Source organism: Xiphias gladius, chromosome 8, assembly GCF_016859285.1.
Source record: "Xiphias gladius isolate SHS-SW01 ecotype Sanya breed wild chromosome 8, ASM1685928v1, whole genome shotgun sequence".
NCBI lineage: Eukaryota > Metazoa > Chordata > Actinopteri > Istiophoriformes > Xiphiidae > Xiphias > Xiphias gladius.
This window is the reverse complement of record NC_053407.1, coordinates 25395522-25417566: the sequence shown is the minus strand read 5'-3', so window position 1 is coordinate 25417566 and position 22045 is coordinate 25395522. Positions and strand designations below refer to the sequence as shown.

General features: G+C 40.2%; 2 protein-coding genes across 3 annotated transcripts; both read left to right on the top strand.

Moving 5' to 3' along the window:
* The first annotated feature begins 3656 nt into the window (after positions 1–3656).
* pdia3 (protein disulfide isomerase family A, member 3) lies at positions 3657–12087 on the top strand. Its single transcript, XM_040132250.1, has 13 exons — positions 3657–4010; positions 5306–5384; positions 5477–5594; positions 5759–5866; positions 6049–6178; positions 6340–6456; positions 7738–7863; positions 8050–8232; positions 8420–8528; positions 9483–9611; positions 9838–9917; positions 11363–11420; positions 11512–12087. Exons 1-13 carry the CDS (start codon positions 3877–3879, stop codon positions 11629–11631), a joined length of 1491 nt encoding a protein of 496 aa, XP_039988184.1. The 5' UTR covers positions 3657–3876; the 3' UTR covers positions 11632–12087.
* Positions 12088–13274: 1187 nt separating this feature from the next.
* isg20 (interferon stimulated exonuclease gene) lies at positions 13275–19311 on the top strand. 2 transcript variants are annotated; one of them, XM_040134266.1, is made up of 4 exons: positions 13275–13455; positions 14508–15191; positions 17154–17354; positions 18323–19311. In XM_040134266.1, exons 2-4 carry the CDS (start codon positions 14538–14540, stop codon positions 18521–18523), a joined length of 1056 nt encoding a protein of 351 aa, XP_039990200.1. In that variant the 5' UTR covers positions 13275–13455; positions 14508–14537; the 3' UTR covers positions 18524–19311. The 2 variants fall into 2 exon arrangements, with proteins under 2 accessions (XP_039990200.1, XP_039990201.1); XM_040134267.1 differs by lacking the exon at positions 13275–13455 and adding an exon at positions 13466–13888.
* Positions 19312–22045: the final 2734 nt, after the last annotated feature.

Here is a 22045-nt window from a genome sequence, read left to right as displayed (position 1 = left end):
CTTGACATTTGACTTGGACAGTGGTGTAATGCAAGTGGTGTAAGTACATCTACTCAAGTGCTGTGCTTCAGTACAAATTTGAGGTACTTGTACTGTACTTAAGTATTTCTTTTCTTGCCACATAATAGCTCCACTTCACTGCATTTCACAGGGGGAATATAGTACTTTATACTCCGCTACATTCATTTGAAAGCTTTAGGTACTAGTTATTTAACAATTTGAGATTTTTGCACACAAAACGTCTGAAAAGCCTCTAGAATATGATGTGTTGTCATAGATTAAAGGACCCAACATGGCGTACAATCGCAGCCAAAATGATTAGCTGATTGTTAAGATGACAATGTCATCATTTTCCTAAGAACATGCCAATGATTTAATGGTTCCACCTTCTCAAAATGTGAGGATCTGCCGCTTTTAAAAGTAAATAAATTAATTAATAATGCAATTAACCGAGAAAATAAAAGAAAAACATTATTGTTGCAGTCCTGTACAAAGTAGACACAATAGTTACTACAACTCAACCAACTACTACAGTTAAATTGTTGCTTACATATTATTGCGTGACTGATAAAAATGTAAAGATAATGATGATAAATAATAGTAAAACAGTCACAGGGCCCATTTTCCAGCATTGATTACTTTTACTTTTTATACTTTAAGAAAACTTTCCTGATTATTTTCCTTTCATACTTTTACGAAACGGAGTATTTATACAGTGTGCTGTTAGTAGTAAAGATCTTAATTCCTCTTCCACCGCTGGACTTGGAGTGATTTTATTAATTATGATATACAGCACTGTGCAAACTTTTTAGGCTTTTTTAGATGTTTAGATTCTTATCCACCGCACAAGACTATCAGGGTCTGATATAGGTCTGATCCCAATCTCATTCTGCAACAATGACAACGACCCCAAGCAAACAGCCAAAGTCAAAAAGAACTATCTTCAGAGACAAGAAGAACAAGGAGTCCTGCAACAGGTGGTCTGGCCTCTGATCTCAGCGTCACGGAGTCAGCCTGGGATTACATAAGGAGATAGGAGACACTGAGACAGACTGAATCCACAGAAGAACTGTGTTCTCTGAGATGCCTGAAACAACCTACCTGCCAAGTACCCTGAAAAACTGTGCTCATGTGTACGGAGGAGAACTGGCGCTGTTTTAAATGCAAAGGGGGGTCACAGCAAATATTGATTTGACTTAGGATTTTTCTGTTTACTTCACTTTGTATGATGGTAATTGATAAATAAAAACCAATCGTGGCATTATTTCTGAAAGGTTCCTCACTTTACAGCATTTTTTCACAAGTGCCTAAAACTTGTGCACAGTAATGTAGTATTTATAGTGTTGGTTTGCTGGTTGTATAATGTTACCTCGAATCCTGCGTCTTTACTTTCCTTATATCAAGGACCACAATGGAAACAGGTTTAGGACTTTATCGTGTCATCCATGATGTGGTTAACATGAACTAGATGGTTTTGGTGGCTAGTGACAATGACAACAGTGAAGTTGTATCGACCTTTGTACTTGTGTATTTTTTTGTATTTAATTATTTATTTTATTGCTGCACTTTTCTGATGACTGTTACAAGTAAAAGTGTATTCAAAATTCTACTCGAGTCAAAGTACCAAAGTACCAAAGTAAAAGAACTCATTATGCAAAATAGCCCATGTCAAAGTGTTAAATTATGGAACCTCCTAGGTCCCAAAAGTATATAGTGATAAGTGTTAAGTGTAAAGTGATATTTTTTAAATATTTTGTGCAGAATTTAGTTTTCTTGGCAAGTTGCAACTTTTCCTTCTTCTCAGTACATGGTCACCTCATGTAAATCCCACATAGCTTTGCACAACTCTAACCTGAATAGGTCTAATCAGCCACATAACTGAAAACACCTGTGTGGGTGCACGTGGCATTTAATCCATAATAATGCATCGTGTTTTAGAAGTTAATTTTTGTATGTAAAATGAAAGTAACTAGTAACTATACATGTCAAATAAATTTAGTTAAGTAAAAAGTACAATATTTACCTCTGAAATGGTGTGGAGTAGAAGTATAAAGTTTCATAACTTGAAAATACTCAAGTAAAGTACAGGTACCTCAAAACTGTACTTAAGTAAATGTACTTAGTTGGACTCAGTTATCAGTTTATTAGGTACACCCAGCTAAAACTAATGCAATCTAATACAATAGTCCTTCAATAAATTCTCCCTTCATGAAGGATATAAGTTTTCGTTGAAACTCTTTCAAAGAGGTGGTGATTCAAACGTATGACCATGTTGGAGGCTGCACGTTGTGCTGCTGTTGAGCTGCAGTGCATTATACACTAAACAGGTGAGTCTGTTGTTTAGCCAACCCTCACTGATTGTGATGAGGGGGACAAAGTAACAGGAACACCTGTCAACGTAACGCAGTACAATTCATTAGCAGTATCCAAAAATGATCATGCAGTTGAATCACCACCCCTGTAAAAGAGTTTCAACAAAAACTGAACATTATAACCTTCATGAAGGGAGGATTAATAACAGGACCGTTGCTTTAGACAGCATTAGATTTAGCCAGGTGTACCTAATAAACTGACAACTGAGTGTGTTAACATATTTTTGTCAGTCTGTACATTTTTGCTTCAGGTAAAATCACATCTTTTTTTTTTTTATACGTTTTTTAGTCTTTTGAACTTCTTAGTTTCTCCTATATTTCAGGTGGATACAACAACGGATGGCACCAGAAAAGAGAGACAGCAAACTAAGACTTTAATTGCACTGACAACTTAACAATAAAGTCTTTGAATCTTGAATCCTCCGAAACAGTTCACTCAGCACCTCTTTTAACATACTTTAAGCAGAAACCGAACACTGAAACCTTTCTGAAGGCAGGGTTTATTGCAGCACTGTTGTGTTAAGAGTGCATTCGTTTTAGCCAGGTGTACATAATAAACTGAGAGTTAGTGTATTGCGCCACTGCTCTACTTTAATGTTAAAATGAGAGTTCTGCTGTGTGTGTGACACGTTTCGGGGCTGGGCTGGGTCTTTTTTTGTTCTGTAATGTAAATGCGTATTGTGTGCGTGAGTGAATAATAAATATATAATAAATAATCGACATCTAAATTGTTTTTTGTTTGCAGAAAAAGCCAAGCCATGAAGCAGCAAAGCATTAGCATAATCTGGCTTGTTGGATAGATAGAGGAGTTTCTGATTTTGTCGAGTCGAGATTGGCTCTGAGACGACGAGGTCTCGTCTGCTGCTTCATTGCGCCACTGCTCTACTTTAATGTTAAATGTGAGAAGTTCTGCTCCTGTGTGACACGTTTCGGGGGCTGCAACGGTTCTTTTGGTGTCTTGTAAATGCGTATGCTTGTCACTTGTGCGTGAGTGAAATAATAAATAATTGCAATCGACACGTCTAAATTGTTTGCAGATACTCAAAAAGCCATGATATCAAGCAGTAAAGCATTAGCATAATCACTTGGGCTTGTGAGATAGAGGCGTTCTGATTTTGTCGAGTCGAGATTGGCTCTGAGACGACGAGGTCTCGTCTGCCTGCTTCTCATTGGCTTACCGGGGCAGAGCGACGCGCTGGAAGGACCTATGGGAGGCTGCCACACTGTGGTTAGGAGCGGTCCCGCTGCGTGAACGTCTCCGCCGCCTCCGTTTCTTTCTCCCGCTGCGTGAACGTCTCCGCCGCCTCCGTTTCTTTCTCTTTCTCTTACCGACCAGTCTTACGCTTTGGCCCTGTCCTAGGAGCCTGCACCAGTCTTGACTGTCACTTCGCCCGAGAGAGCTGAAGAAGGGTGGGCTGCCACGGACACAGTTAGCGATTTTTTTTTTCTTATTTTGTTTTGTTTGGCAGAAAGTGAAGGAGGCTTTTTGCTAGCGAGGTGTGCGATGTTGAGGCTGATCTTCTTGGCCGCCCTCGCCGGGTTCACCCGGGCCAGTGATGTGCTGGAGTACACGGATGACGATTTCGAAAGCAAGATCGGAGACCATGGACTCATTCTTGTTGAATTTTTTGCGCCTTGGTGAGTGTTCTCAAGTGTTTTGCAGAACAACTGAAGTATTTGCGAACGTTAAACGAGCTAACTTGCTTCGTGGTCAACAGTTAAGCTAACTGACGTTCACTTGCAGAACTTAGAACACTGAATGTTTCTCTGAGTTTTAAAAAAAACACTTTATTCATTGTTAATATTAGAAGCAGTCAGAGATGCATTTTTAATTTGTACAGAGTCGTGAGTGTCAAATTGTGGTTTATTGGCTAGGGACCAACGTTAGCATGTTAGCTACAAGCGGGAAGGTGTGAGCTTAGTAGCTGTATTGGAAGGTTATTTTTTTATGTGGAGTAGCGATTCAGAGTCTCACAATTTGACTATAGATTCAGCTGTAAAAAAGTACACAATTAGTTGTGGCTTATTAGTTATTCTTAACTGCTCCGAATCGTTTTCAATGGGAACTAAGTGCGAATTAAGGCTAAGAGGAAGTTGGGGGCGTATCCTTTCGTTGTTGTAACGTTCTTATTGGCCAGGGAAGTTTTGGTGTCCACCTCTGATTGGTCCAGAGGAATTGGGACGTGGGCCCACTGTGCCAAACTTAAATAGAATTGATCGATTTTATTCAACTGTAACTTAAAAACAGTTTATTTAACATTTTTTATTCCATCAAGGGGGAAAACTTCATTTTCAAGTAAAAATTACGTTTTCAGTGTTTCCAGCCTGTCGAAAACAAGACATTTGAAGATGTGATCTTCGTCTTTGGGAAATTATAACGGGCATTTCACTACTTTCTGGTATTTTATAGACAAAACGAAGCAATTATTTAATCTAATCGGTAGATTAATCGATAGTCAAAAATAATTGTTAGTTGCAGCTCTACTGTTAATATGCCGCATTTTATTATTCACTTTTTTGTGATCAAACAATAAATTGTATGATCAATAGAATAATCAGAGTAACTGATTAGTTCAATACCATTATCCGTAATACTGTTTATTCCTAAAGTTTAATGAGTTCCTAACTTGTTAGGCACACGTTTCCTTAACATTTGTTGCAAAATAAGTTATATAAGATACAAGTAGAGAGTTGCGGACTAAATCAGTTGACCGGGGAAAGTTGGAAATGCTTTGTGAAGGGCCTTCTGAGCCACGAGTCATGAAACAGGTAGATGTATTTCATAAACCCTGTTGAATTACCTCAGAGGTTTCTCATTACACACTGTGAAATCACCAGATCTCCGTCAGGATGTTTTGCTGATCTGAAACCTGAATACAGCCGAAATGTAACCTGTTTTCCTGTTTGACTGATCCATATCCTCTGTCCATCAGGTGTGGCCATTGTAAGCGGCTAGCACCTGAGTACGAGGCAGCCGCCACACGTCTGAAAGGCATCGTGTCTCTGGCCAAGGTATTGCATAATGCATTTCACTTAACTTTGTCCACTTTAGTGTGGTTTGCACTCTGTGCTCTAAGAATGTGAATGATTTTCTTTCCCCTTAGGTTGACTGCACAGCTAACAGCAACACATGCAGCAAATATGGTGTCAGTGGCTACCCGACCCTGAAGATCTTCAGGGATGGAGAGGAATCCGGTCCCTATGATGGTCCCAGAACTGCGGGTATTTGGCTCTGATGTGATTTGTTTTAAATATGTGTGTATACCTCACATTTGTACAACTATGCCATATATCTGCTTATTTTTCACCTCATGGTCATCTTTATTTTTCTGCCTCTCTTTTCTTCTGTCGGCATCATTCTTCTGCTTCCCTCTTGCTCTCTGTAGATGGGATTGTCAGCTTCCTTAAGAAGCAGGCTGGCCCAGCTTCTGTGGAACTCAAGGCTGATGCAGACTTTGAGAAGTTTATTGCAGACCAAGACGCAAGTGTTGTTGGTGAGTTAATGTTTGAATTTTAGCCACTTACACCCCTAGCAGCCAATTTCTGTGTTTACTACGTCCCTTAGCAGTAACATGAGTAAGCGTGAGATTTCAACTCGAACCCAGTTTGGGTGAATTTTGACTGCAGCTGGTAAATTTGCATGCTGGTCTGAATAAGATTAATCTGTCTTTCCCAGGGTTCTTTGCTGATGACAAGAGCACATCACAGGCAGAGTTCCTGAAGGCAGCCAGCGCCTTGAGGGAAAACTATCGCTTCGCCCACACCAACTCTGAAGCTCTCCTCCAGAACCAGGGTGTTGACGGAGAGTGCGTACCTCTTTCTGCATTTCTGTCCTAGTCCTCAATTTAAAAAATGACTCTCTTGCGCGCGTGATGGGACAGTCACATCAGTAGCGCAGCAGCTGTTGATACAACAGGTCTGTCCCAGCGATCAGGAACAAACTGACCTTTCGTTTGTTGGTTTACAGGGGTGTCATCTTGTTCCGCCCACCACGCCTTAACAGCAAGTTTGAGGACAGCTTAGTCAAATTCACAGAGGACAAATTCACCAGCAACAAAATCAAGAGGTTCATCCAGGACAACATGTGAGTGTTGGTTTTCTTGAGTGAAGATGGTTTTCTCCATCCACGCCCCGTCTTCCCACATCCAGAAACTTGTGCTCCAGTGAGGTAGCAGAGATGATGGCTCATCGTATTTGCAAAGCACAATACATTTACAGCAGTTGGAATTGTTGGCAGTGGTAAAACATACGATCATCTTGTATACTACCAGTACATATTTGCACACATGGCTAAGTGCCAACAGGACTTTGTTTCGTAGGTGAGTTGCTTTCATATATGCAGTGCAAATGCAGGCTCTGCTCTCACTCAGTTCTTGCAGTATGGCTTAAAAAAACAGGGAACTGCATTTGGGCTCCAACAGAAAGTATTTGGCTCTTGTGATGAGTAAATACTGGACTTTATAATGTGCCTTTTTAAATTTAGGACCCTAGTGTGATTGGTGCGTCTCACCTTTTTTTTTTTTTTTTTTTTTTTTTTGAAAAAGAGAGCCACAAATAAGATGTAATGTGCAGTCTGTGCAAAGCGTCATGAAGGGATCATCAGCTAAGGCAGAGACTCCGCGCTCTCTGTGATATCAGAGTAAACAATACAGACTGCTGCGGTGCTGATTAGACCGTGGAGTTAATTCCATTTTGGTTGAATATAGTACGTTCACTATGCAGTTTCCCCCGAGTTAAAAAGTGCAGTTATTTTTTTATTCTGTAAATGTAATGGCAGATACCACAAGAATTCTTTTTTTTTTTTTTTAACTGAAAAAGAGATTACAGTAGTTTACGAACATCTCCTCTACATGTGGTTTAACGGTGTTTCTACTAACAATCACATGACAAAACTGCCAGTTTAATTTAGCTTTTTATTTTTTTATTAAACAAAACACATGCCCACATGACACAAGATACTCCTATTAATTTTGTTTTACTTCACTTTGCACCAACGTCGCCTCTTGCCACAAGCCTAACTGCTTGGTAGTAGGCAAAATACCAGTATGTTCGGTGTGTATTTCAACCAGGCTGTTTTCGGTGAGGCTTTCTGAAATATGTGAATGGTGTTATCAGATCTACTCAATCTAGACGTTAAGGCAAGGTGTATGTATTTGTATAGCACCTTTTCAACAAAAAGGTGATTCAAAGTGCTTTACATAAGACAAAGGCTTCATGTTACAACATGTAAAAGAAACACAAGCTTCATAGGTTACACTTGTTACCCTGCTGTAAATCATTTGTATCACTTGATTTTTGGGTTGTCCATAACCAGCTAGGAGTATAGCTTAATGTTTACTGCTTGCTTTCTCACTCTTCAACTCAGCTTTGGGATCTGCCCCCACATGACAGACGACAACAAAGACCAGCTGAAGGGGAAAGACCTGATGGTGGCTTATTATGATGTAGACTATGACAAAAACCCCAAGGGCTCCAACTACTGGAGGAACAGGTAGGTGTCTCTAAACATACACCAGAATTGTTCCTCAGCTCCTTTTAGTGGCTCTCGAGTCTCAGTTTGAGCTAAATCTCAGGTGGTGGTTGTAATCACTAAATATTGCCTTTGATTTGAGACGCTACTTTAATCTTCCACTTTCAAAAGCATGACTTGTAAACATGCCAAATTAACATTTTACAGGGTGATGAAGGTGGCAAAGAGCTTCCTGGATCAGGGCAAGAAGCTGAACTTTGCTGTGGCCAACAAGAACATGTTCAGCCACGATGTGTCTGAGTTCGGCCTGGACGGCAGCTCAGGAGAGTTGCCTCTGGTGGCCATCCGCACTGTCAAGGGAGACAAATACATCATGACTGAGGAGTTTTCGTAAGTCAAGACAGTTTTTTGTTTGCCACAAGTGCATTTCCAATGCCAAAATTTAGCAGACATTCCATACACATTACACGCTAATCATTTAATTAAATTGAACACACAACCTCCATCGAACTGGGTACTTGACTTTAAAAGTTGAAGCAATGATGTTTCTGCATGACATTCACTCTTCTCCCAACAGTCGTGATGGGAAAGCTCTGGAGCGTTTCCTGCAGGACTACTTCGATGGCGCTTTGAAGCGCTACCTCAAATCAGAGCCCATCCCAGAGAACAACGATGGACCCGTCAAGGTGACATGAAACATCCAGAAGGAGTCTTAATTTCTACTTAGTGTGCTGTGTAATAGGGTTTTATATTGTTGGTTCTAAATTTGACCCCTTGATTTTCCTATAAATAGGTTTTTGCGTGTTTCTCCGACTTTTTCTACTTAGTGTGAAACATTTACACACCTGCTGTGTGAGAACTGATGGGTTAATAGGTGTAAGGGACAGGAAAATATACACAAATCCATGATCCTTCAATACAACCGGATCATTATTATTTTTGCTCAACTCTTCCCAGGTGTTCCCAGGGTTAGATTGCTTAAATTTGTCATGTTTTGTGAGGGGGTGGCTATAAAATTCATATGAATGATTTATTGCTCCCACCAAGACCTTTTTATAAATATATAATCCATATAATCTGTCTCTCCAGCCCCTGGAGGAACGCATACTGAAATATCAGACATTAGTGGAATGATTGTTTTTAATAGAAGTGAAGTTTGGTGGAAATTAAAATACAACAAAAACATCTGCTGAAGCGAAAACTAGCTCATAGGACTAGTAAACGAGTTGTCTCCCTTTTATAATACAGCAGGTTATGTACTGTGGTGCTAAACTAGTAAATGGGTCATGAAAATAAAACATGGCACTCGAGAGCAAGGTATAGTAACTGGATGGATATGTTTTTTGGGAATGTTAGCTCAACAACTTCCATGTATAAATTCAAACATGAAACACAATTTTAACAGCATTTAAATTGTGTCATTCTGCCTCCACACTTGTACAGTTTTGATCACTGGCCAGGATCAGATGTAATGCTTGTCAAAAGCCTGCAAAAATTGTGTGTCGCAATAGACGTCGACGTTTAGTAAAGTGTAAAACAACAATCACAGCACTCTGGGCTCAAAGCACTGTCTTACCTGTTTACTCGCAGCAACTCATCAAATGATGAGTAAACTTGTGACATCTACCCTTTGTCCTCAGGTGTTGGTGGCTGAGAACTTCGACGCCATCGTCAACGACGAGAGCAAAGACGTGCTGATCGAGTTTTACGCTCCGTGGTGCGGACACTGCAAGAACCTGGAGCCCAAATACAAAGAGCTGGGAGAGAAGGTGAGGGAATGGACTGCTATTCCAGTATTAATCAGAGTAATACTCTGACTAAAAACAGCATTTTTAATTACCTCAACCAAAGAGAGATGATATTAGACAACTTGACAGAAACAGTTTTAGGGTTGTACGGTGGAGGGAACCTGCTGTTGTCAGTCATTATTTTGAGCTTTGTATGTAAAGAATATAAAAACAGACCGTTAACAGTTCCTCTCCTCTGCTCCTAAAGCTGGCTGACGATCCCAACGTTGTCATTGCCAAGATGGATGCCACAGCCAACGATGTGCCATCTCCATATGAAGTCAGCGGGTGAGTCATGAGTCGCTTAGACATAATATTCAAGCTTCCCCTACGCCTCAGCAAGCATTGATGGTCTGTAGATCTTAGAAACACAATGAATTGAGTTTTTAAATGAAAGTCCAACTTCTAAATTCATCATTCTGTCTCACCACATCCCTTTAGAAACTGTGTGATAGAGATTTGCTTTGATACTTTGATACAAAAGATGTTTAACAAGTCTCTCAGAGTTTATTCACTGTACAGGATCACAAGGGGAAAAAAATGGTTATACTCCCCATTAATGGCTGACAAGTTTTACCAAAAAATCTTGTCATATCATTTTCACTTAATTTTTCATTCATGATTTCACCAAACAAAAGTCATAAAGTTCTGGAAAATATTTGATGCTTGACGAATGAAATGGCCAGGTCGATATATCAGCCTATTGCAGATATATCTGTATAGGTGTATGTGTTGGGCACTGAAGTAAAACAGAACTTCAGTACAGAAATGCCAAACTATGTTAGAGGCAACTTATAAACGATGACACTGTTGCTTAGTTTGTCCACCACAGAGCACTGACAAGGATCTGTATCAAGATTGATTGATTTTATTTATTTATATTTTTTGTGTGTGTGTGTGTGTGTGTGTGTGTGTGTGTGTGTGTGTGTGTGTGTGTGTGTGTTCATAATTTTCTCAAGTTTGTCACAAATTAATAGTCCAAATGTACATTAAGGGAGTTTTTTTTTTTTTCTTGCTATAATCTTTCATCCTAATGGCCATTTAATAGATTCAATTCCAGCAATTCCAATATAAGTGTAAGGAAAAAATCCACAGTCCTCGTTTTGTGCAAAAATATATTCAAAAGTTTATCTGAAGCTAATATGAAGCTTCGTTAGTTTGAGTTAGACAGAGTATTTTCCAAAGTCAGTCTTTTCAGTACAAAATTCCCTCTTTATGTTCCAATGGAGGGATGGTTTAAAAAAACAAACTGTAACTCTGGAAGATATCCACTTGACTAACAACACTGTTGAAACGTAATATTAACTTCAGATAAACTTTTGAATTTTTGCATGGAAGGGAGACTGGAGTTTGTCCCCCGTTACTTACAATGAAAGTGCATTAAGAGGTGAACTCTCACAGCCAGTGTGAACATGAGGAACAATTCCAGCAAGTATAAAACCTTTCAGTGTACATATGGACATTTGATTTTTCTTTTAAGACACTTGAAAAATTGTGAAGCTGTCCTTTTAGAGTTTAAAAAATTACTGGCAGCTAATTTTTTTTTTTTTTTTTTTTATTTATTTTTTTTTATAAATTCCTAAATACTGATATCCGTATCTGCCTCAAAAATCCTGCCGGTTTCGTGAGCTTGGGAACCTTGGATAAGAAAAGGTTCGCAGAATAACACTGTCTGATGATACACCTACGATATGAATTCTTATCAGTCTCTCCTCAACTTTTGCTTTTTCCAGTTTCCCCACAATCTACTTTTCCCCAGCTGGACGTAAGATGAACCCAAAGAAATACGAGGTGAGTATGACCATGCGTGATCGTTAAAACAAAGTGAATTCATTTCTGTGCTCTCGCCGTTAATCGTCCCATCTCACCGCTCTCGTTCCAGGGAGGTCGTGAGGTGAGCGACTTCATCTCCTACCTGAAGAGGGAGGCCTCCAACCCCCTGGTGATGCAGGAAGAGACCAAGAAGAAGAAGAAGAAGAAGGACGACAAGATAGAGCTATAAAAGCTCCACACAGGAACTCAACACACCCCCTACCCCCCACCCCAGCCCCCCACCATGACAGGAGGAGGATTGGGGAAATCCATGCAGAGAAAGAACTAAATTATATTCTACTCTTAGTGAACCACCGAATGCTCTGAAGCCAAGTCAAAAAGACGTGGCCCCCCTTTTAGGTCCTCCGCTGCTCTGGGAAAACTGTGGAAGGTGGAAAGGTGGTGGCCAGGGCCTGCCTGATGTTTAAAAACAAAAACCAATTTTTAGGGAAGAGGGGACAGCTTTTGAAAAATTGAGATTTTTATTTCCCCCTGGTCTGAATACTACACCTCAGGCGGATGCACTTTGGTTTGACACCAGTCTCTTGTCATCTGTTGCTTTGTTTTTTGTTTTGTTTTTTTATGTCATCGTCACAGGGGATAATGGTAATGGTGAATTCCTTTTTTCTTTTTTTTTTAATTTTTTTTTTTTTTTTTTTTTTTTTTGTAACGTGTCTTTGTTTTTGTACATTTGGAAGGATTATGAAATAAAAAGGCCCACAAAACCAAAATGAACTGTATGATCTCATTAATGAATGTAAATGTTTTATCATACTCTCATGGCAGTTAAATAGTTCTGCTTTTCACCTGTAATTCACAATTTTGGTAATTATGTTTATAAAGTTAAGACATTTGATCCTCATAAGAACACCAACACATTGACGTTTCTGTAATTGCATTTAGTTCCTGAGAGACAGGTCTGCAACTAATGATTATTTTCATTATCAATGAATTTGTCAGTTTGTTTTTTTTTTTTTTTTTTTTAAGAATCCGTTGCTCATTTGACCAATAAAGTGTAAGAATGGTTTATTTAAAAAAAAAAAAAAAAAAAAAGTCCATCCTAAATTCCCAGAGTCTGTGGTGACATCTTTATAATATCTTGGTTCAACCAACAGTCCAAAACCTAAAGATAATAGTTTTATAATGATGTAAAACAGAAGAAAAAACTAACTTAGAAATTTAGAAATGTATTAGAAGCTTGAAATATTTGGGATTTTTTTTTTTTCCTGAGTAAATTAGTTACTCATTCACAATTGCTATTTTGTAACTATTTTGTTTTCAACAAACCAATTTCAATAATTTTGAATTGAACTGAATTTAGTTTGGTGTGAAAATTACACCATTTGGGATTTAAGACAAAAAGCACAACAGCATAAACGGTAAGCAGTAGAAAACAATACGACAGTCCAATTTTCTGTAACATGAAATGTATTTAGTTTCTACAGTGAAGTGGTTTTCGCTGCTCGCAGACACTATTTTTCTAAAACAATAAATTGTAGATTAATCTTTCTTTACCACAGACTCAAGTCAAGCTAAAGTCGCTGTCATTTGTTATTTCTAGGGCAAAATATAAGGATTTTTTTTTTTTAGAACATTTTTACATTAGTCAAACTCATTTTATCCGTTGTATACCCTTAAAAAAAAAAGTTTTAATTGGCAATGTATGAAATCCAATTAGTAACAAGAGGATCTTGATTCGTTGGTATTTGGTGAATGAACCCACCAGTCCTGATTCGGCGGTGTGGGTTTGATCACTGATTGATCGTTAACGTGTGCCTCAGTGGCTCCTTTATGTCTTTTTACTGTCTCTCTCATCTGAAGCCTTCAACCTTGTGTTATTACGAAACATAACGCGCAAGGTCGCGCCGGGCCTGTAGGTGGCGACTCCATAATGCACTTGGCAGCTGGACGCCTCTTGTCAAACAACCAACGACGAAGAGAAGGAGCCAATCAGATTGAGAGCAGAGCGGACTTGTCCAGGCATGTACAGACTGTACACGTGCTGCGTCGGAAGGTAACATACAAATAATTCAATCTTTCTTGTTTGAATGTGTCTTTTTTGTGTCTCTTGTTGACACTCGTTAATAACAGTTGTGCATCTTGGCAATAATCTTACGTGCTATTTTTCTTCGAGAAAACGATGTTTGGTGCCTCGTTTGACGTGGCTTTCTTCAGCTAGCTAGGGCAGTCGGTTTTCTAGGACGGAACGCCAGACTCCATCGAAATATCTGGCAGTAAAAGTCGGCCCCGACTAACCGCAAAGTTAGACACTGCACAGAACCCGAGTCCCCGCTTTTTCCCAACTCTTAAGGCCCAGTGTTCAACACGGCTTGTATACAACTCAACAAGAAAGCACGTCTTCGTAAATATTTGCAGTGATCACTACTGTCTACCACGGCCTCTTCAGAAGATGCAGACACCTAAAATCAGATGTTGACGAGTTTTTGGTGGGTTTTACATACAGTTCAGTGTATGTTGGTTTTACTAGACCACTAGAGTCAAGAAATGATCCAACAAAACCTCGATTAGACTTGACAAGTGATGGGGAAAAAAAAAGCCCAGTGGATAGCAAAGGAACATTAAACAGTCGGGAATTTTGAACAAAGTTTGGTGGCTTCTGTCGTTCGCAGAATAGTTCAGAATAAAGCTCCTCTGAAATTTCCCCGACTTTAAAAAATTTACTTTTTTTTTTTTTTAACTACGAATTAGCTAACTTGACTGCTGTATTGACCAAGATCCGAAGGTGCTCGCAACATGTAGTACACAGATACCACAGAGTGTTGTAACGTGTTGCTGTCAGTCACATCAAGTCAGTGGTATTTCTGCATGGGCTCTAAAATAAAGGGGTTGTAAACACTTTTCTGTATAATGCACATAATGTCAGTCAGTCTGTTTGAATGCGAGACTCTGCAACAGCCCCCTGAACAAAAGGTGCAATTCTACCTTTTTTTTTTTCAGAGTGAATCTGTAGATTTTAAAAACTTAGATCTTGAGTAGTAGTGGTCACCTGCTTAATTTTTTTTGTAATGATAATCTGGTTGTTTTCTTTTGTTTTGATTTCTTTAGAAATGACTTCGAGGCCAGTTTCATTGATTGATGATGACAGAGGCGCCGGAAAAGAGTAAAGCCTGCTCGTGGAGGCTTCTCAGCAGCTACCGGTATTTGAAAAAAGCCATGATGCCTCATGCCGTGGAGAACGCAAGAGCCAGGAAGAAATGTAAGCAGAAGATAATAATCGCCAACAAGAAAAGGAAAAGAACAGACGACCACTACGAACATCCGGATACAAATAAATTGGTCAAAAAGACCAAACTCAGTGATACAATGCAGGAAAGTCAAAACACTCTGAACTCTGAAAACAGGAGCAGTGATGCATCTAAACTAGGACTCTCTGTGTTTGTGCCTAAAGCTTCTGACCACCACAGTTTAGTCACGGCCCTCAGAGACAGCTGGGAGATGGACAGCGGCTTCTCCTCTGAGGCCAGTCCTCCAGCCAGTGGTCGAAGTTCACCGTGCCTCAGCTCCTGCCCGACTACAGTGGTGGCGTTGGACTGTGAGATGGTGGGGACGGGGCCTGGCGGGCGCTGCAGCGAGCTGGCCCGCTGCAGCATCCTGGACTATCACGGTAACGTCCTGTATGATAAATACGTCCAACCGTGTCAGCCTGTCACAGACTACAGGACCCGCTGGAGTGGCATCCGGAGGCATCATCTGCACAGTGCCACACCCTTCGTTCAGGCCAGGGAGGAGGTGAGGCCAGCTTCACTTTGGGATCTAGATCTGCTGTTTTGATTCTCTGTCATCCTCTCTCACTCATTTTTTCATTTCTTAGTATACAATGAATTAATCAGTGTGGGCAGTGAGTAACAATGTACTCACCGAGCACTTTATTAGGAGCACCGGTACACCTGCTTATTCATGTAATTATTCAATCAGCCAATCACATGGCAGCAGCACAATTCATGACATCATGCAGATAAAGGTCAGGAGCTTCAGTTACTGTTCACATCAGACATCAGAGAAATCTCAGTGACTATGACCGTGGCATGACTGTTGGTGCCAGATGGGCTGATTTGAGTATTTCTGAAACTGCTGATCTCCTGGGATTTCCATGCACAGCAGTCTCCAGTCTCCAGAGTTTACTGAGGTTGCAGTGTGTACAGGCTGCACCAAAAGTGGAAAGCTGATGACTGGAAAAATGTAGTCTGCTGTGATGTATCTGGATTTCTGCTGAGGCAGCAGAATTTGGTGTCAACAGCATGAATCCATGGACCCAACCTGCCTTATGTTGGCAGTCCAGACCGGTGGTGGAGGTTTTAATGGGGTGGGGAATGTTTTCTTGGCACACTTTGGGCCCCTTAATGCCAATCAGTCATGGTCTGAATGCCCCGGCCTGTCTGAGTTTTGTTGCTGACCATGTGCATCCGTTTATGCCCACAATTTACCATATTTTAATGGCTTCTTCCAGCATGATAACACATCATGTCACAAAGCAAACGTCTGACTGTTTTCATGAACGTGACAGTGAGTTCAGTGCACTGCAGTGTCCTCCCCAGTCACCAGATCTGAATCCAATAAAACACCTTTGGGATGTGGTAGAATGGGAGGTTGGTAGCATGAATGTGCATCTGACAAATCTGCAGAAATTATGTGGTGCAGTCACGTCACCTTGGAGCAGAATCTCAAAGGAATGTTTCCGACATCCTGTGGAATCAGTGCCACAAAGAACTGAGGTTGTTTTGAGAGCACATGAAATGATTTTTCTTGATCAAATAACAACCATATATATATATATATATATATATATAATATAAAAAGTTCCAGTATTTTCATGTAAGTATGCAACTAAACTCAGACTCTCTCGTCCTTCCCTGCAAATGATTAATCAACATCATTTGAATTAACCTCCTGCCAACCAGTCCTCCTCACGTTCATACCTGGACAGGCAGCCAAACACACACTAATATCCTGAACTGAAGTGTATTTTCAAAAGGAAATGCCTAAAATGAGCATACATTTGTCACCTTTTTACTGCTCTGTCTGTCCAAAATGAAATTCAGAAGAGCACTACAGATCTTAGTCACCATGCTCCTCTTGTTTAAATTGAAGGGGTTTTGATTTATCTGAAGAAAAATGGTTAAAGTAGTTCAACAAAGTGGGTTAATGCCTCAGTCCTGAAGAGACCTTAGCATTGAACTGAAATCCATCTATTTGTTTGTTTGTCCCCGAAAGTTGTATTCTTTGCAACACTTACAAGCTGCTTTCTTCATTTTCTAATTTAAAAACATGCAATACTGCGAAAAAATAATTTCAATAGGTGATGAAATTGGGTATTGTTGTTATTATTTTGGGCACTTTTTGCATTTGATTGACTGTTGAAAGTGGACAAATGACTGGAACTGAGGGAAGAGATCAGCGGCCACCAGGGCTCCCCTAAAATGTACTATTTTGTGACTGGGAACATTATTGAGGAGGTCACTTGTGTCTGCTAGGCTGAAATATAACCTACAATTCAAGTTTTATTTTAAAATTAGTAGCTAAAAAAAAGTACAGCAGCAAGTCTATAAATGTATTCATCTGGCTTTCCCAAGCAGGAGTCATTGCTTTGCTCTGTATTTAGCTTGCTGAGTTTTGGAAATCAGCTATCATCAGTAATTACAGGTAAATATTATGTTTGTCTTCTTCTGCACTTGCGTGGCTTCTCTCCTGTAGATCCTCGGCATACTTGTGGGCAAAGTGGTCGTGGGCCACTCCATCTACAACGACTTTGAGGCGCTAGACATACTCCATCCATGTCACATGGTCAGAGACACCAGTACGACACGTCTCCTCAGCCGGTTGGTCGGTTTTCCCCGAGAACGCTGCCCTTCCCTCAAAATCTTGGCCAGTAAGCTGCTCAACAGGAGGATACAGGTGAGACTTAATGAGTGTCACGGGCATCCTCCGTCTTCACACAATGTGAATATGGAACTTTATTTCTCTCAGAAACGGGGAGAGGGGAGTTTGTTGTTGTTTTTCATTTCATATCCACAGTGATAACTGAGGTTTTTCACTGAAACTGCTAAACTACTGAAAGGCATCTAACCTAATGTCTTTTAAGCTATTTTTTTTATATCACAAACATTGTTGAAAAGACTTAAAAGCTGTGTTCTGCATTAAGATTTCTTTCCTTACTTGCTTACACTTTGAAGAGTTCACGATCTGAGTTGTGAAGACTATGTTTAACACTAAAGATAAAACACTTATAAAACAGACATTGGTACTGGTTCTAAGACACTCTCAGGCAGTTTTTGTTGTTTTGCGTTTGTATTCATCCTATTCTTACCAGTAATGGACCAAACAGACTGTGTGCAGTGCATCAAGGAGCTTAATACAGAAATATGTTAGAGAGATCTATATATTTTCTCTTAACAAGAAACCTCAGTAGACCACAGAAAACTTTTGTAACAAGTGAAAAGTCATTTAAATGTCAAAAAGCGCTTATCTCTGCTTTGTTGAAAGTAACAATTGTGCAGTGTGCACCCCTGGGTGGGTAAAGAAAAGGCATTTGGGGAAATTAATTCATTATTAATTATTAAATACAGTACAGGTCACAGCTCTTTAATAATCTAAATTAAGAGATATACATGTCAAAATGTTTATTTATGTTGTGTTTAACAAGTAAATTTCAAAAATTCAAAATATCAGCAGATATAACTATAAAATCCACCATCAGTCAGGCTCAAGGGGGTCCACGCTAAAAACTTTTTTGAAAACATGGTCACCATAAACTCACAAATTTCACCAAACAGTTCTTTAGAGTAAAAGAGAGTTAATTTTTGTCTTCCCTGCACATGATTGAATGTCCTCCATGCTGACCCTGTCTGTTTCTCTCTGCCCAGGTCGGGAAGAGAGGTCACTGTTCGCTGGAGGACGCTCAGGCCGCCCTGGACCTCTACAAGCTGGTGGAGGGCGAGTGGGAACGGGAGCTGCAGAACAAGCTGAGGGACGACAACGCTCCGTGCGAGCCCAGCTTCGCCTCCTCAAACCACTACATGCAGGACGAGTACTGGCCGGACGAAGTCACGGCTGACAGCCGGTGAGGGGAGGGTGTTCATGAGGCATGTGGTGGGGAGCGCCTCAAAAAGTCCGTGTTAGATGGTGATGTTCCTAATCATCAGAGCAGATTGAGAAAACTATAAATAATGTGAATGAAAAACACAAGTATATATTAAGTCTGGGGAGCAAAAATTATCTACATTAACTCTATTGAGAAGATGTACTGTATCACTTTGGGGGAAATAACTTTATTGCTTGAATGAAAACACTTGTTAACTTATTACATTTAAACATGTTAAACTCGGTTGGTTCTCCTCACAGCAGTTTTTTGCTGTGACACCAGATATTTGCTTGCAGAGTTGATAGAAATCAAGTTAATTGTTCGGAACTTGATTGTGTTTATGGTGTGGAAAGTGTCGGTAGTTTTACAGTTATGACCTGCAGAGTTTTCTCACCGTCTCTACTCTTACTTGAAAGGCTAAATGGTAACTATTAAGAGGACACAAGACTAATTTTAGGGCACAGTTACAGCTGTTTTGGAAAACACCACTGTATTTTTCAGTTGAGTTCGTTTTTTTCTTTTTTTTTCCAAATGTCTGTTAACAAGCACATTAAAACGCTTGTCTACAAGGCAAACGGAAAACACATTTTTTTAAAAATAAACCGCACAAGTTTAAACTTCCATCTTCATGTTTAAAGTATTGCAGTTACCTCCATGTAAAGTATATGTGACAATACAATATTGTAACAATAGTATCAGTGGTATTTCATTACCTCACATTGAAAGCTGCTCCTAAATGTCCTAATAAAATGACATCTTGTTAAAATACAACACCATGACGTTGATTTCAGTGAATGAATGTGCCAACGCTGTGAAAAGTACACAGATTTTAGACATCATGATGAGTTAAGTTATGAGGAATACTATAGAGCTTGTGAAAACTGTTGTATAAAGTCTACTATGGCTCTGGAGGAGCTTTGTGAAGTCTAAAAAAAATCATCAGGGTTATCTTGACCTGCGCCTGGATGCTAAAAAGCGTTTGTGTGTGTGTGTGTGTGTGTGTGTGTGTGGGTGCGGGTGTGTGTGCGCACAGTTGTGTCCATAAGTATATGGAAAGTGACACAATTTTCATAGTTTTGTCCTCTGTACTCCACCACAACAAATTTATAATGAAGCCATCAAGATGTGATTGAAGTGTAGACTTTTTAAGTTTTAATTCAAGGGGTTTAAAAATAAAAAATTGCATTAACCATTTAGGAATTACAGCCATTTTTATACATAGTCCCTCATTTCAGAGGCTCAAAAGTAATTGGACATATCATAATTATGAACAAAGTATTACTTCTTTATATATGGATGAAAATCCTTTGCAGTCAATAATATTTTATTTATATATTTATATAAATTAAAAATAAATTTTATATATATATATAATATACATATATACATACACACACACACACACATACACTTTAGCATTCGGGGGCTGTTACGTTCTTCTGGTGTACGTCACATGCACTTGCCCACTTGTTGAGAATATGGTGAAAGGATGACTCATCTGACCTCATCAATTTTCTCACTGGCATTTATCTTTGTAATGAGGAGTTTACGCACTGCGACCCTACCATGATATCCCTCTCTATGTAGTTGTCGACAGACTGTCCTCACCGACACGGTCTGATCACGCCCTGCGTTGTCATTCTCAGTCACCTGAGGCAGACTTGCTCTTCTGTTTGTCCTTGCATGTTTCTACTAATGCACGAGCATCACGGTCATCAAGTGTGCGCTGTCCACCACAGTTTCTGACCCTATTTACCGACGTCTTTCCCACAGATCTAAATGCAGACGTCACTTAAGTCACTGTTCCTATTGAAACACAGGCCAGCTGAGCAGTCTGTGTGTGACTCCTGCCATCCGTGCCCCAACAAGGAACCCTCTTTCAAAGTCATTTAAATCTTTTCCCTCCCTGCCATCTTGAAAAATTCAGAATCAACTGGGCCTGCTCAGCATTTTTATCCCTGCCACAGAGCATGATGGGATGTTAACTGCTTAATTGTACCATGCAGCGCACCTGTGTGGAAGCATCCGCATCCGTTATGTTTCCCCGCTCATTTATTCAGGTTCTTCCTTTAATTTTTCACCCGTCTGTATATTACGTTGGACATTATGAATAAGCTGCAGTGCAATCAGTGAATATTAGAAACACTTCCCTACGCTAATTGAAGAGGAAAAACTCCAACCATGGCATCACTGTCGTCCTACTTGACGCACTGCCAGATCAGCATTAACAGCGGCTTCGCAAAAGCAGGAGCAGCTTTGATGGATGTAACCACGGCTCTGTTGGTGTTGGACGACCCAGACCAGCTTGTCAGAATCCGTCACAAACACTGGATCAGCATGTGAAATCATCGAATGGCGCCATGTCCACGTAGGTTAGTAAATCCACAGCGGTAAAGGTGAGCTGACCCTGTACACCCAATTCATTTGGCAAAAAGAGTTTGATATGTCACTACAGAGAAGACATCTAGTCACACAAAAGCACCATGTTTTTCTTCTTTCCAAGGATCCCCAATTCGGTCCCGGTGTCTCAAATACTCGCAGCCATGTGAGTCATTGAGCTGAAATGCTGCGCAGCTTTATGTGGTTGTTTCATGTGAGGTTGTATAGGTATAAAGACGTGGGCATGATACTAGAGAGCATACAGTTTAACTTAGACTAAACAGGGAGTCCAGTGAGCTGCAGGTGGAGCTGTACATTTTGTTATGCTCCATGGCTCTGTATGTGGCTTTGTCCTTGTGCCTCCGATTCTTTGCTTCTCACTCAAACGAACGAACGCACACACGTCTAATGCCTGAACAGAGCCCAGGCTATAGGGAGAGAACAGAGAGGAGCATTGTTTGCCCAATCCATCTAATTTTGTTTCCCAAATCGCTTTCTTGAGCAGATCAGGCCCGATTTAGCAGATTACTGGTCGGCTGCCTGCCCCTTCATCGTTGCATCAGGAGGAAAACGTGTGTCAGTGACGTTAGTGCAGCCCAGGGTGAGAGGGAGGAAAATGGACAACTTACAAAACCTCGACCTACACAGAAGAACTACCCGCTGCGGGTCCATACACTGTTCGGTGTACAGACACCTGCCCGGAGAGCCACTGTACCATTTTGTGTTGTTTTAGCGCGGGGCTGCTTTTCAGTAAAGGCGTGTACAGTTGATGAATAAATAAATGTGTGGCGGGTAAGACGCAGAAGTTTGTCTTTTGTAGGGAACAGAAGGAAATAGCAAGGGGCCTCATAACTGGACACCTACACCCCTGCTGATGGCTTTATGAGTCTTGAGTATATTCCACTGTTTTACAACAGTGAGACAAAGGCTGTAAAATTTTCCCAGCACACAAAGCAGCGAATGGATCTTGAATCAAAGATAAAACAGAGAAGATCATCAAAATAATATTTCACCCAACGACCACAGCAAGTACTATGATTAGTGTCCTGCTGCATTTACTGCCCGGCACCTCTTTGTTAATGTGTTTTCATCCACACCTCTCCGTTGCTCAATTGGGATTAATCTG

Coding starts and splice junctions, on each gene's coding strand:
- pdia3 (XM_040132250.1), top strand. CDS start 3,877: ATGTTGAGGCTGATCTTCTTGGCCGCCCTCGCCGGGTTCACCCGGGCC. Junction 4,011..5,305: donor GTTGAATTTTTTGCGCCTTG/GTGAGTGTTCTC, acceptor TCTGTCCATCAG/GTGTGGCCATTGTAAGCGGC. Junction 9,918..11,362: donor TCTCCATATGAAGTCAGCGG/GTGAGTCATGAG, acceptor TGCTTTTTCCAG/TTTCCCCACAATCTACTTTT.
- isg20 (XM_040134266.1), top strand. CDS start 14,538: ATGATGACAGAGGCGCCGGAAAAGAGTAAAGCCTGCTCGTGGAGGCTT. Junction 15,192..17,153: donor TCGTTCAGGCCAGGGAGGAG/GTGAGGCCAGCT, acceptor TCTCTCCTGTAG/ATCCTCGGCATACTTGTGGG. Junction 17,355..18,322: donor TGCTCAACAGGAGGATACAG/GTGAGACTTAAT, acceptor CTCTCTGCCCAG/GTCGGGAAGAGAGGTCACTG.